At 41.1% G+C, this 15,182-nt stretch overlaps 1 protein-coding gene across 1 annotated transcript in view; it reads right to left on the bottom strand.

Moving 5' to 3' along the window:
- Positions 1–303: 303 nt before the first annotated feature.
- The window catches only part of LOC126983995 (uncharacterized), a 98,969-nt gene continuing 84,090 nt past the window's right edge, over positions 304–15,182 (bottom strand). Inside the window, exons 3-9 of the mRNA XM_050837297.1 lie at positions 6,524–6,723; positions 5,131–5,339; positions 4,138–4,316; positions 2,766–2,893; positions 2,293–2,541; positions 2,078–2,185; positions 304–1,529 (exon numbers count right to left, since the gene is read on the bottom strand). Of these exons, the coding sequence (XP_050693254.1) occupies positions 1,305–1,529; positions 2,078–2,185; positions 2,293–2,541; positions 2,766–2,893; positions 4,138–4,316; positions 5,131–5,339; positions 6,524–6,723 (1,298 nt within the window). The 3' untranslated portion in view covers positions 304–1,304. The remainder of the gene's footprint in view (positions 1,530–2,077; positions 2,186–2,292; positions 2,542–2,765; positions 2,894–4,137; positions 4,317–5,130; positions 5,340–6,523; positions 6,724–15,182) is intronic.

Raw genomic sequence — 15,182 nt, 5'->3', positions numbered from 1 at the left:
ATGGTTTGTGTGAGTGATGATTTTTTCTCATTTTTCTCGCTTAGAGGGACCATTAAGAAACACGATCTCCGCTGCTACCGGGTTAAAGAACTTCCTATAATCCTGATATTAGCCATGATGTCACTTTGTTCTTGACACTGTTGATGCCAAGTCCATCAAAGAGACTACAACACTGAGAAGGGCTGCCAACCTTGCTTGTGCATTGTGGCTCAGAAAAATGTTCAGTTGTCAACTCTTGTGCAGGATTGGTAGTAATGGAGGAAACAAATAATTACAAAAGAAGGGTTGATTGAAACTCATACACTGTACCCACTGTACATTTTCCATTACATCAGAAACATTGCTGATATGCATATAAAATGGAAGAATGCAGTTAATCAACATGTGAAGTTCATAATGACTAACAAAAGAATTAAGAACGAATGTTTCCCTTGAATTTTTCTGTTCCTGTGTGGTGAGTCCCAAGCATGTCAACAGCCACACTAACTCCGTCACAGACTAGAGACGAGCAATAATAAATTACTTGCCTACACTACCTCAAGCGTGAAGCAGACAATGAAAAAGTTATGATCCTGGGAACTGTAAAAACTGATAGCCGGAACTTATTTCCCTTAATTTTATACAAATTGCATCTTTTTCACACGGAACACTTTTACAGACAGACAGACATAAGTAGCCTCTCACATTGCAGACTTGCAGCTTGGAGAAAACGTTACACAAATCAAGATCCTACAGGTAACAACAGTACTTCCATACTTCAACAAATCACAACTAAGAGACTGCCTTCCCTCGGCGCCTTGGTGGAAGCAGTGTGTTCCTGCGACAACTTCGTGTTCGATGTCGTCACACATTTATGTGAATCAAACAAGGAAATCAGCTAAATGTGTCTTCTTACCATACTATAACAGCCAACCTGCATATTGTCATGAAAATTCCCTACTTTGAGCTGAATAAGGTAACATCTTAAGTAAGTAAGGTATGGATAGTTTTAAATTATTACCAAAACTGCCTTTACTCACAAGGCAGTGAATGCATAAATGCAGCCCAAGACTGTTGAAATTTATAACTTACCAGAGCAGTGAGGTTATTTCATTGCTCATGCACCAAAACTATTTAATAGGGGTGAAGATTGAGTTTCTTAGAGCAACATTGATTAATCAATCAAATGTTTAGTAAATGAGCATACTCTTTGCATCAAATCACTAGAGCATTAAATTGCAAGTCACTGAGCACCCCAGACACGAATGGCCTCAGTTCGCACCACTAATATTCCTTGAGTGTGTTGCCGGCGGGGGGTGGCTGGCCTACAAGCTCTCGGTGCAGGTGGTGGTGAGGGAGAGTCCTTTGACCTTGGTCAGGAACTGCTCAGGGATGGGCAGCTCAGCGAAGTCCCCGTCGTCCTTGGGCACCATCACATTCATCTCAGAGGACTTGGACGTAACGATCTCTGTGTTCAGCGATTCTTTGCTAAGGAACAGTTGACACCCGTCAGTCTTCTCGATGGAGATGGTCGGCATCAATCCCATCACCTGCGGTACGGAGAGGAATGTGGTTGTCTTAGTGAAGCACATTAGTTACTGCAATGCTAAGTGTACCTCACCTATTTCCTGAGGCAACACAAATTAGCCTCCTGTACTATAGGAGTCGAGTCTCTTTTTGTTGCTTCTTGATCCTTATTTGAAAGAAGTTCATTTTCCTTCTCCTTTATTATGTTATCTTACTCCTGAGACATGAAACTGTTTCTTTCAACCATAACCCTTGAATAGTTTCACAAAGTGTAAAAAAAAATACTACAACCTATTTTGCTAAACAAGCTGATGACTAAATTGACTTTGTCAAAACATGACCAACAATAGTCACTGCTCATCTGGTACAGCCACTCCCTCCAAGGGCACAGGAGTGACTACAAAGGATGCAGATCCTTAATACTGCAGCCTGCAGTATTGCAGATTGAGTCCACATCAACTTTTTGCCAGACACATTTGTCAACATAAGTTTTATCCTTCATTATTTCCTATGGGGTGAGAGTTAATGAGGAAGAAAGACTAATGTTTCACACTTTTCTAAGGAGGTTTACCTGAACTTGGCAGGACTGGCAGTTGATCACCTCGGCTGCAGACACCAAGTTGTCGAACACTACGGATGACTTTTTGCAGGAATCCAGGGCGACAGAATTTATCTTACCCTGAAAAGAAAATATGATGTTTCAGAAGTTAGGTACAAGCCAAAGGTTACTCATCCTGTCAATTTCCAACTCAGTGCACAAAGTCACACATCCTTTCCAGATCTTACCTTAATTTGAACTACAGTGTTCATGCACCTGAAGATGTACACACTCTGGTCCATCCTGCCATCAATCTCTATCTTCTGGTCCTTCTGGTACTCAACAAACCACTTCTTGCCTTGAAGGGCCTTCCTGGGGGTGCCAGAGAAGGGGTCTCGGGAGGGAGAGGCACGGGCGCCAGGACTAGACTGTTTGACGAAGGGTTTGGGACCCTCACGAAGATTGGGGTTTTTGTGAGTCTTCATATCATCGGTCACCTGTGGGAGGAAGAAATATTAGTGCTGTGGTCTTCTACTGGTGTTTATGGCACTGAAAATCCATGTACTAAGAAATAAAGCCTTTATGATAGGATGGCTGGGCTACAAAACCTACCCAAGACCTGCATTAGTTGTGATTACATTGAATATTGCCAAATTTCACTATGATCAAGTTAAGAGATAAGAGCCATGAGGAATAAGGACATTGCAGGTCATACTCATACCTTCTTGAGACTCGAGGTTATGTCAGCCCCTTTGTTGATGGAGGCAAAGAGTGCGGAGCGGCCGTCGTCCGCTGCCACGGCCTTGGGCTCCAGCATCGCCATTGGGGGAGGAGGGGGAGGGATGCCAGCTACGGGAGTACACAACATCAGCAACGGCACTAAAGCAGCTCAAACTGGCCTCTACATTCTAGGAAGCTCAAGGACTAGGAGTGACTGTCCTTCAATTAGCAAAACATTGAGTTGCAGCACAAAAATAATGCAAGGGTCCTGAAGTCCCTGAGAGCCAAAGAGTATTTTCAGGATACATAATAATTATGGACTCAGTGAACTAAATATTTAAGAGATAAAATGTTCTTTCTTCGTGTGTTTTTCCAAGCAGTAGGCAGACAGCATACGGATTCAAAAGCATCAGGACTTTTGCGAGTACTAAGTAGAAAATGATCAGAAATTTTCAATAGCATACCAAACCTAGTGCTTAAGAATGTGACTCACATTTTAAATTTAATAAACTGAAAGTGAAGCAAATTTAAATTTGGTCATAAAAGAAAATTACTCAACAAAAATCTAAAGAGTCAATACTACATGCAGCTATTGCAATGAATTTAGAATTAATCTGAAATTGGGAAACAAGTCCAAATGAATGCTTTATATCACCTGCATTAATGTTTAGTGTTAGAATTAAGGAAAAATATCAACAAATGACAGTCATCTTACTATTCAAGCAAAAGATAAATCAGTGTTAAGGAGGCAGAAATTGTATGTATTAAGTGATTATTTGACACTTTTGCAATGATAATACTGATGAGTTTAACCTGGTAGCAGCGACGGGCCAAATTTGTGGCTTTACCGTGTAGCAGTGACGGGCCACATTTGTGCCACGATATAACCCCCCCCAAAAAAGATGATACATTATCTGATCGTAAATGCTTTAACCCCTTCAATACAAGCAGACAAAACATAACCTCCATGCCATATCCTGGTTTTACAGACTACGTAGAATAGTCCAATGACCATGACGCACATACAGCGTCTCTAGGATATGGTTCGAGAGATGAAATGACTCATATACTGCGTCATGGTACTGAAGAGGTTAATATATATTATGAAATGGTTTGTGTGAGAGGTGATTTTTTCTCATTTTTCTCACTTAGAGGGACCATTAAGAAACATGATCCCCGCTGCTACCGGGTTAATAGAAGGAGGAGAGGGAGAGCACTGCCTGGCCTGACACTGCTCGATGTGGGGAAGGGAAAGGCCAGGGGGGTGGTGACTGGCTGGCATGACTGTGTGTTGTCCTTATGCGTTGGTGTGGGACAGACTGACAAAGGGAAGGTTCTGCCTGATACACTACAACACTGTCTGCAGTCCTTACGTGGTGGTGGGGGAGGGATGCCACAGTTGGGGGGGGCTGTCTTGAGGTTGTTCATGGCGTTGCCGCCCCGAGTGTTCCAGGACAGGCCGGTGGTGTGGTACTTCCTCACATACTCCTGCAGCTCCTTCCACACGTTGTTCAAGTTCTGCACCCATTCGACGTGGATCTTGTCCTTCTCCCTGAAAACACACACACCACATAAGGTCCCGTCACACAACAATTCCTGCCACAAGTAATATTTTGGTTTTCTCTGACAATAGACCTCAATTAGGCTATTCATACAAGCGTGAGTTAGACATTTAACTCCTACTTTTACAGACAATCCTTAATAGAAAATAAGTTTGGATTTGTTCACAATGCTAATACTCATCCAAACATTGAGTTTTTATAAGGAAAAAGTTTTATAGGTTTTGAACTTGCTGAATGAGGATTAAGGGACAGAAAAGGAGTATCAGATTTCTTTCAGTATTATGTAAGCAGAATGAAAGTCAATACTACTGGTGAGGTTCATGATGGTATTGGATTCCAGGGGTGTGGAGTCGGCTACTTTTGGCCGGAGTCGGAGTCGGTAAAAATACCCCCGACTCCGACTCCTTAACATAATCATTTATCGTGTAATGTAGTGGTGAAGTTTTTTTCTTTTACATTATCTACATCTTGTCTGTATAGAGTACACATAATTTGGATGTAAATACAGGTAAGAAAAGTTACCTCAAGAGAGTCTACCGGCACTACAGGGAAGCATCTAAAAAAAAAAAAAAAAAAAAAAAAAAACAATAGAGGGGGAGGGGCATGGGGGTCGGAGTCGCAACTTTAAAATTTCCCCGAGTCGGAGTTGGAAAATTTTAAATCCGACTTCACACCCCTGTTAGATTCACCTAACACTCCCCTCACGTGCATTTCAGGCTTCTTTAGAATTAATTAGACACTATTTCTGAAGGGCAGGGCTGAATCTGATGGCTTCTATAGATACACAGGGCACAGGCAACCAACCTGTAATCTTTAAGGACTCTGTTGCTGTAGAACATGGCCGAGTCACCCATCTCCTTGACATAGGGGGCTGGGGCGGGGGCCACGGCCACCCACGACAGGCCGGAGATGGACTCAGAAATGGCCGACAGATGGTTGAAGAACTTGGACTGCCTGTTGGACTCCCGGAATGATATCACCTCCTGGATCTTCTTGCCCGTTGGCTCCAGCACCTGCAGATGTATTGTAGAGAATAGAAATTTTAACCCGGTAGCCACGGGGATCATGTTTCTTAAAGGCCCCTCTAAGTCAGAAAAATGAGAAAAATATCATCACTCATACAAACCATTTCATAATATATATCAACGCATTTGTGATCAGTTTATGCATCATCTATTTACCGGTTTTTGATGCCTAACTATTGCCAAGAAACATCAGGACTTAACTATTTTAATGATAAATATAAATGAGTCTAGTTAGTGGTGCCCAGGAGACAGTTTTTGGGTCGGAAATTGGCAAACATTGGAGGCTGAGTACGACAATCTGGCGGTGTTGCTAACTACATGATGGGGTTATGTTACTAAAAAACAATAATGCTACTAAAAAATAATAATGAGAAAACTTTCCTAACCACTTAAAGATAATCAGTCATAAAAGAATCCCCATATAATTAAATAAAACTGTAAAGAAAAAAAATTAATCTGCCTTTTCCCTGGACACTGACGGACTCACTTCCACTACACTCCAATGCCATTACGAGTTTTTTATTTGTGGGTGGAGGGTGAAAGGGGGAGGGGAAGGGAAAGCTGGGGGGAGGGGAGGGGTACACACGCTCGTATTACTTTAAAAGAATAACAAAACAGATCAAACACACACACAGTTAAAGAGGATAGACCCGTTTGACTGCAGAGAGAGACTGAGTGGGAAGGGAAGGTTCTCCACTCTGCATCTCAGTGATCAGGCAATTGCACAACCAACTGAAGGCAAATCATGTAACCAGTCCTAGGAGATCACATATAGATATTTTATGAGGAAAGTTAATGATTGTGTAAGGATCGTTGTCAGCATTAGTAACAACTCCAAGACACTATCAGCATCAGTCCATCAGCTGTACCTACCCCCCCTACAGTCCATCTAGTGGCCTTAACCCTTAGACAGCAGTGGAACTATATACAGATGGTCCAAAATTCAGTCAGTCAGTTTTGTATGGCAGAAATATAACAACACTTCCAGATTGCGGTGGAACCTATATAGTGACGATAGTTAAAACATCCATTATGCAGCGTAACTACATTTATGCTACGGTCCTAACATCGGCAGTGACTATATAGAGACCATTCATTTTTGGGGGGAGCTACTCTTCAAATACCATCACTGTCTATGGGTTAATGTACAGCATCATCACTGAGGGGAGCACCTGAGGTAATTCAGAGTCGAGGGGCCGCTGGCTCTTGGACGCCATCACCAGGAAGGTGCGCTGGTTGATGAAGCAGTCCTGCACCAGCTTAGCTATGGTGGCCACATCGCCGCCGATCTTCTGGCTGCAGTCGAAAAAGATCTTGAAGGGTCCCGAGAGCAGGTCATCGTAGGCCAGGACATAGGGGACTGTGCACTCCTCTGGGGGAACAAAAAAGCCACATTAACACACATCCTCACATGACTCGACAGCTAGGTGGACAAACGGCACAAACTCACATGCCCCGAGTATTTCACGTCAATATCATCAGGCTATTTTCAAGGGACATAGTTTATCTCGGGAGGGCATCATACACTAGTTGAGAGATTGGTTCATGTTACGTATGATTATAATATCAATGCCAAACAAGACACAAAGTCAACTGCATACATTTATTCTACATCAAACTTTTGTTATGCTATTTTCAAGGGACATAGTTTATCTTGGGAGGGCGTCATACACTAGTTTTTATTGACTGGTTTAGGTTATGTATATTTATATCAATGCTGAACAGTAAGGACACAAAGTCAACTGCATACATTTATTCTACATCAAACTTTTGTAAGACTATTTTCAAGGGACATGGTTTATCTTGGGAGGCCTTCATACACTAGTTTTTATTGATGTTCAGGTTATGTATATTTATATCAGTTCTGAACAGTACAGAGTCACAACTGCATACATTCATTCTACATCAAACTTCTGTAATGCTTATGACTGTCTACATACATACACGTACGCCCACTGAATGACTAATGTGAACTTCAGGGTGGGATCAAAACAAACCTCCAAATACGAGCATCATAAGGGCATGGACACAGCACACAAGGAAATCCAAGATGTACAAGCAAATGCATGAACTGACAAGCTTGTATCAGGGTTTGTGAGTCTTGTGGCAGTGTGCAGCGGTGGAGTCATAACACTAATAAAATGTGAATGTCAAATGACACTGTGAAAATAATAAACCTTGTGCTCCCTCAAAAAAAGCTTCAATACATTTCACAGGAATGTTAGTCAGAAACCGTTGCGCTATGAAAATTTGAACACTTCCTTAAAGCACCCAAAGCTTACACAAGAAAAAAAAAAGCTGAAAACTTAACCCACAACTGACCACCAATCGTAGGAGAAGGAAGTGAAATTAATCATAAAAAAGGAAAATATAGTGATTAAGATAATATGAACAATTTAAAAGGAAGTCAGTGTGAGGAGGATGACGGGACCTTGACCGAAAGTGAAATGACACAAGTGGATGATGTGACAACTTGGGGCACGCCTAGCAGATCAACTTTACGCAAGTCATAATCCCTTGCCAGCCTAGAAAACAGTGAAATACATCTCCAGCAGAAAATAATGCTGCTGATTTGATTAAGTACTATCATTTTGAAGACACTGTAGTTTTATTATTTCCCAATATAATTTTATAAAGGTCTGTATGTAAAAAAAAGAGGAAAAAAAGGTAAATCTGTATGACAAAAATTATATTTTCGATTAAGGTCCTTAATTTTACTTGTGGACATTAACCCGTAAGCTGCGGGACTGAGATTCTGGTTAAGCTTAGATGACCTTCAATAAATGATAATGAAGTTAAGTTACATAAACGTGTCATAAATATTACAATAATATTATCTGTCATATCTGTGTGTTGTATGTTTTTATCTTCATATTTTTTAGATTAAAAAAACAATTTTCTGGGTTTTCTGAAAGTCACAAGAAACTTTTTTTTTTTTTTTTTAGAAGTGCCTTGCCCTTGGTGAAGACCAGCAAGCTATATCGCAGCCGCCCAGAAGGGCAGCATAGTTTATGGGTAAGCAAGGTGGATTTACTTTTTTTTTTTTTTTTTTTAATAATAGTACATAATCAATTCAGTAACATTATTCTGTCTTTTTCATCTAACAGAAAATAATGTTACAGAATTGACAAAGTACTATAATATTTTAGACATTGTATTATAATTTGTTGGTATAATTTTGTAACGGTTTGTCTGCAAAATTGTGGGTGTAATGCGAGCTTGCCGAAAAAAATTGGGAACTCAGGAGAAGCAACACAGACAACAGGGAACAACTATGGGGTCACGGGGGCCTGGACACTACGGAGGCTGAGCTAACGGGGCGGAGGGAAGGGACATCTAAGGGAGCACAACGGGCCGCTAACACACAACACGATGCACCACCTACCACCCCATGTAATGCCCAGCCGCCGTGCTGGAACAGGCAACAGAAATTTAGGAATGAAAGAAAAGCGCCAACACCGAGATGGAAACTAAAACCTGTTAAAGGGGAAAAAATAAGGATAACAGTAATGAAAATGCATAAGGAATGTCAATGATTTTAAGATGAAACAAAGAAAAGAAACTTGGTAGTATGGAACAGCATGCATGGAAATGTGTTCCTTTGATATTAGCAGCTGAGATGTAAGCAGACAGCCGGCACACTACAGGACTAGTTAAGCATTGAGAAAGATGTTACAGTTAGGAATTGAGATACGTATTTTTCCAGCGGAAAGACTAAAGATATCAAAATCTGAAATAAAAAGGTCAGAGAAACAATAAAAGAAATATATTAATAGCTAGTAGTTACATTTTTCAGGTGAGAACACTAGTTCAATGACAGAAGTAAATATCACAATTAGAGAATTAGAAATATTTAGAAAAGGAAAGGAAACCAATATAAATAAAGACCACATCAAGAGCTAGCAGTTTCATAAGTAGGGAACATGTCACACTTAATGAGTACTGTAGGAAAGTAGATAGTAGTATGAAAACTAAAGAAAAAAACAAAAGCAGAGAAACAATCATTATAAAACATAAAAATCAGTTAAATAGATAAAAAAAAAGGATTAAAAGAACTTCAGCTAAATAAAAATACAGAACAACAGAAGCACAGTGAGGGAGGACAGAGAGAGCAGCTGAGTCAATAAAACCAACTCATCTGGTTCGGGGCCAAGCAACCTGTCAAGTGCTGCTGCTGGGGGGAGGCACCACGGCTGACTTATAAACCACAAACCTTAAAACTACATGAATAGCGAGTACACGAGAGAAGAGAAGAGGAGCGTCAGGGAAAATACAGGCATTCAAGAAAAAGGAGAAGCAGAATTGAAACCAAACTTTAGAACACTGGGAGTAAGAAGGAGGGGAAGGGAAGCACCATGGTTGACTTTATAAACCACAAACCTTAAAACTACATGAATAACGAGTACATGAGAGAGAGAAGAGGAGCATCAGGGAAAATATATACGTTCAACAAAAAGAAGCAGAAATAAGACCAAACTTGAGAACACTGAGAGTAAGGAGAGGGAGGGAGGCACCACAGCAGACCATATAAACCACTAACCTTAAAACTACATGAATAACGAGGGTACAAGAGAGAAGAGGAGCATCAGGGAAAATATATACGTTCAACAAAAAGAAGCAGAAATAAGACCAAACTTTAGAACACTGGGAGTAAGAAGGAGGGGAAGGGAAGCACCACAGTTGACTTTATAAACCACAAACCTTAAAACTACATAAATAACGAGTGTCCGAGAGAGAGAAGAGAAGCGTTAAGGAAAGTAAGAGCGTTGAACGAAAAGAAGAACACACAGACAGACATAGGTTCAAGGAGGTGAGATAAGATGCAACAGGAAAAGAAATGCGATAAACTAACAAAATAGAGAATGGGAAGAGATAGTGAGAGGATGTTATTCATTGGTAAAGATGGAAATTATTATGCAACTTTCTTAAGAGGTGAAGACAGTGACAGAAGGTGTAAAGTGGAAAAGAAGATAAAAAATTAAAAACATGAATAAAATAACAGGAGAGAATAGTGGTGTTAGTGTTTTGTGAAGCTGGAAATTAACATGAAACTTTGTGTGGGGGTAATGGAGGTGATTAAAAGATGGAAGAAAAAAATGTGTGATAAATTAAAAGATGGAAGAAAAAAAGTGTGACAGATTAAAATTTGGAAGAAAAAAAGAATGTGATAGATTAAAAGATGGAAGAAAAAAAAAAGTGCTATTAATTAAAAAGAAACAAAAAAGAATAACAGGAAATATGAATGATTAGGAGGGGAAACTAGAGACATTAGTGCTTTGTGAAGATGGATATTATAATGAAACTTTCCTAGGAGAAGAAAATACTAAAAAACACAACAGGAAAAGATAATAAAAAAACAGAAAATAAAGGAAAAAATAATTAGCAGAAGAAAATGACATCAGCGCTTCAAAAAGGTGGATATTATAACAAAATTTTCCTAGGAGATGAAGATATTAAACGATGCAACAGTAAATGAAAATAAGAAAACAAGAAAAAAAAGCAGGACAAGAAAGATTAGCAGGAGAAAGAGACATCAGTGCTTCAAAAAGGTGGATATTTTAACAAAACTTTCCTAGGAGATGAAGATATTAAAAGACACAACAGGAAAAGAAAATAAGAAAACAAGAAAAAAAAAGCAGGACAAGAAAGATTAGCAGGAGAAAGAGACATCAGTGCTTCAAAAAGGTGGATATTTTAACGAAACTTTCCTAGGAGATGAAGATATTAAACGATGCAACAGTAAATGAAAATAAGAAAACAAGAAAAAAAAGCAGGAAAAGAAAGATTAGCAGGAGAAAGTGACATCAGTGCTTCAAAAAGGTGGATATTAAAACGAAACTTTCCTAGGAGATGAAGATATTGAAAGACACAACAGGAAAAGAAAATAAGAAAACAAGAAAAAAAAGCAGGAGAAAGAGACATAAGCCGTTCTAAAAGGTGGATACTGTCATGAAACTTTCCAAGGGTGTGTGTATGTCAAGGGTTTCTGGGGTAGAGAGAGAGAGAGAGAGAGAGGCAGAGGGAGTGGGAGGGGAGAGGGAGAGGAGGTGAGAGGGAGAGGGAAACTTTCTTGGGGTGAGGAGAGAGGGAGAGGGATTTTATTTTTTTGTGTGTGTGTCAAAGGTTTCTAGGGTGGAGAGAGAGAGAGAGAGAGAGAGAGAGAGAGAGAGAGAGAGAGAGAGAGAGAGAGATTGGAGGGGAGAGGGAGGGTACATCTGTGAGTGGGAGGGAATGTTTGCTTAGACAGAGCTGCTTGGCACATGGGTTTTCTCTCCCTTCTCTCCCCTTCCCTTCCTTTCCTCTTCCTCCTTTCTCCCATCTCTCTCTCTTTCCTCCTCGTCCATTACTTTCCTCTTTCTTTTGCACTTCACATATGTCTAATTTCTCTCTCTCTCTTTCCTTCTCCCTCCCTATATCTCTCTCTCAATATGCTTTTTCTTTACTTTTATTTCCCTATTTTCTTTGTCTTCCTTTCTCCCATTCCTCTCTCTTTCCTCCTCATCCATTAGTACTTTCCTCTTTCTTGGCTGTTGCAATTCACATATGTCTAATTTCTCTCTTCCTCCCTCTCTCTCTCTCAGTATGCTTTTTAATTTACTTTTATTTCCCTATTTTCTTTGTCTTCCTTGCTATCATTCCTCTCTCTTTCCTCCTCATGCATTAATACTTTCCTCTTTCTTGGCTGTTGCACTTCACATATGTCTAATTTCTCTCTTTCCTTTTCCCTCCCCCTCTCCCTCTCTCAATATGCTCTTTTCTCACTTTTATTCCTTTTTTTCTTCATCTTCCTTTCCCTTCCTTCCTCTCATGCCAACAGACAGACAAAAGGTGATGTACTTAGGCCCAGAATCAGAGAAAAAAATACCTGTTCTCACACCTGTTAATCAGTTGCCATGCACAGAGGAGATGAGTAACCTTCCCCCAATTCCCCCTGCACCTCCCACTTGCACTCTCTCCTCCCCACACTTCCCCTCCCTGCACTCTCTCTTCCCTTGAACTCCAAACCTCTCTCTCTCTCCCCTCCCTTCTTTTTGCTTCTCTCTCTATAAATATCTTCTTTCCCTTCTTCACTTCACCTTCTTCCTCGTCATTTTCCTCTTCTTTCCGTAACTTCACTTCCTCGTCTCCTCGCTGTTCTGTCTCTGTTATTGTCTTTTTCAATGCCTTGGCCTTGGTTTTCCGCAGGTTGTTGAGTCATGCCTATTACCAGCCCTTCCCACATACCTTTATAGTTAATCATACGTCCCCACCCACCCACACACCCACACACATGGAACTCCCCTCTCCACCACTTCCCAATCTCCCTAACCATCATATCTCCCTTCATCCCCTCCCTTTACACCCTCACATACCAACACACACCCATACATTTTTCTAACACCTAACATACACACACATATTCAGTTCCTTATATACTGTTCCTCCTACGCAACACATCCCCTCTCATCCCTATACATACCAACACACACCCATACATTTTTCTAACACCTAACATACACACACATATTCAGTTCCTTATATACTGTTCCTCCTACGCAACACATCCCCTCTCATCCCTATACATACCAACAAACACCCATACATTTACATCCCTCTCATCCCTATACATACCAACACACACCCATATATTTTCCTAACATCAAACATACACACATATTCAGTTCCTTATATAGTTTTCCTCCTACGCAACACATCCCTTCTCATCCCCTTCCCTGCACCCTCATACACACCTCCACGCACACTTCCCAGCACATCCCTTTTAGCTTTTCACACACATACCCTTCCTCATATATTTTTCACCCTACCCGACATATCCCACCCACCCCTATACTCCTCATACACACATCCATACACTTCCTTGGATAACTCTTTTACATATGTTCTACTTCTTCACCCATACAATTCTTTATATATTTTTCTACCTATCCAACATATTCCCTCCTCCCATATACATTCATACCTACCCCCCCCCCCCACACACACACACATATATACTTCCAATACATAATCTTTTCTTCAGTATACAGGTCAAAATACACTTTCTATAAACTTAACACACATTTTTTTTCACATACTTAAAACACTTGCTTATATATTTTTTTTCTTTGTCATGTTAACACCTTCCACGTTCTTATAAGTCGATATATACCAAAGTCATGTTTTATATACCCCTAAACCAGCCTCCTTTTAAGCCCATACACATCTACTCCCATACATAATTAAACTTGTACATGTCTATTTGTATGTCTTTTCCACTGATATGCTACTTCCCCCTACATCAATTCTTTCCCTTCCATATACTTTGAACACATTTCCCCTTCTCCTCCCTTCCCCCGACACACTAACACATGCCCCTTACATATCCCCATTCCACTGACTCCCTCCCATACTTACTGATATATGTCTTAGTATGTCTTTTTCACCCTTATACTTTTTCCCTATATCTATACTTTCCCACCATTACTTATATATACTCTAACACATCCCCCCTTTCCCCTCATATCCCCCTTACATATCCCCTTTCCACAGACACCATCACCCTCAACTTCCCCTTTCCCCTTTCTTGCCCCCTACAATTCCAGTTAACACATCCCCCCTTCCCTTCACATCCCCCTTACACATCCCCTTTCCACAGACACCACCAACCTAAACTTCCCCTTTCCTCTTTCTTCCCCCCTACAATTCCCCTTTACACATCCCCTTTCCACCCACCCACACCCTCAATTTCCACCCCTACCATCCCTAAACCCATACACTACATACTCCCTTCACGACCTCCTCCTCCTCCTCCTCTCCTCTTGTGGGTTTTCTCTGTACCTGGTCATTGAATAACACCTGTGCTCACCTTCCATGATGACACACCTTCACACCTGTCACCCTCACAGCTCCGCCTCACCCCTCGCAGTGCCACACCTCACCGGGTTGTTCTATGGGAGTGCCAACGGGTGGGAGCTGAGGGCCGTGAGTGCCAGATTGAGAGAAAAACTTAGGAGAGTGTGAGAGCGAGCACCCACACACACTGACTGGTGGAGGTGAACTTCTCTCTCTCTCTCTCTCTCTTGCCTGGTGGTGCCTCCCTTCCCTCCTCTCCTCCTCCTCCCTACCCCTTCCCTTATGTCCTCCTCCTCCTCCTCCTCCTCCCTACCCCTTCCCTTATGTCCTCCTCCTCCTCCTCCTCCTCCCATTCCCTTCCTGCGCACCGCTCCACTAGTCCTCCCTTCCCTTCCCTTCCTCTCTCTCTCTACTCCACCGTCCTCCTTCTCTTCCTCCTTACTCATCCTCCCTCTCTCTCTCTCTCTCTCTGTCTATTCACGTTCTCTCCCTCCCTTCCACTTATACTCTCGCTTTCTGGTTTATTTTTAGTTTCTTTTTGGTGTTTGTCTACTCTATTGCGTCTATTTCCTCGTTTTCAATCGTTTTTTATCAGTTTTCCTCTTTCTCTCCTTCGTATATTCTTTCGCTTTTCTTTCTTGTTTAGGGTATTTTTCCTTCTCTTTGCTATCTATCTATTCTATCGTTCCCTACTTTTCTACTGTTTTTTCTCCATTCTTCCTCTTCACTCTTCGTTCTCTCTCTCTCTCTCTCTCTCTCTCTCTCTCTCTCTCTCTCTCTCTCTCATCCTCTTGTGTATTCCCTTCCACTATTCTCTTTCTTGTTTATTTTTCTTTCTGTGCTATCTTTCTCCTCCTCTCCTCCCCTTCTTCCTCTTCCTCCTCACCTCTCTCTTCTCTCCCGTGCATTCCTCCCTCATTTACTTTCGCTTGTCTTACTTTCTTCTTCTTCGTCTTCTTTTTCTTCTTTGTTGTCTTTCTTTATTCGCTTCTGTTAAAC

Source organism: Eriocheir sinensis, chromosome 55 (genome assembly GCF_024679095.1).
Source record: "Eriocheir sinensis breed Jianghai 21 chromosome 55, ASM2467909v1, whole genome shotgun sequence".
NCBI classification, from domain to species: domain Eukaryota; kingdom Metazoa; phylum Arthropoda; class Malacostraca; order Decapoda; family Varunidae; genus Eriocheir; species Eriocheir sinensis.
Note: the sequence above shows the minus strand (reverse complement) of the source record. Positions and strands in the feature narration are given on the sequence as shown.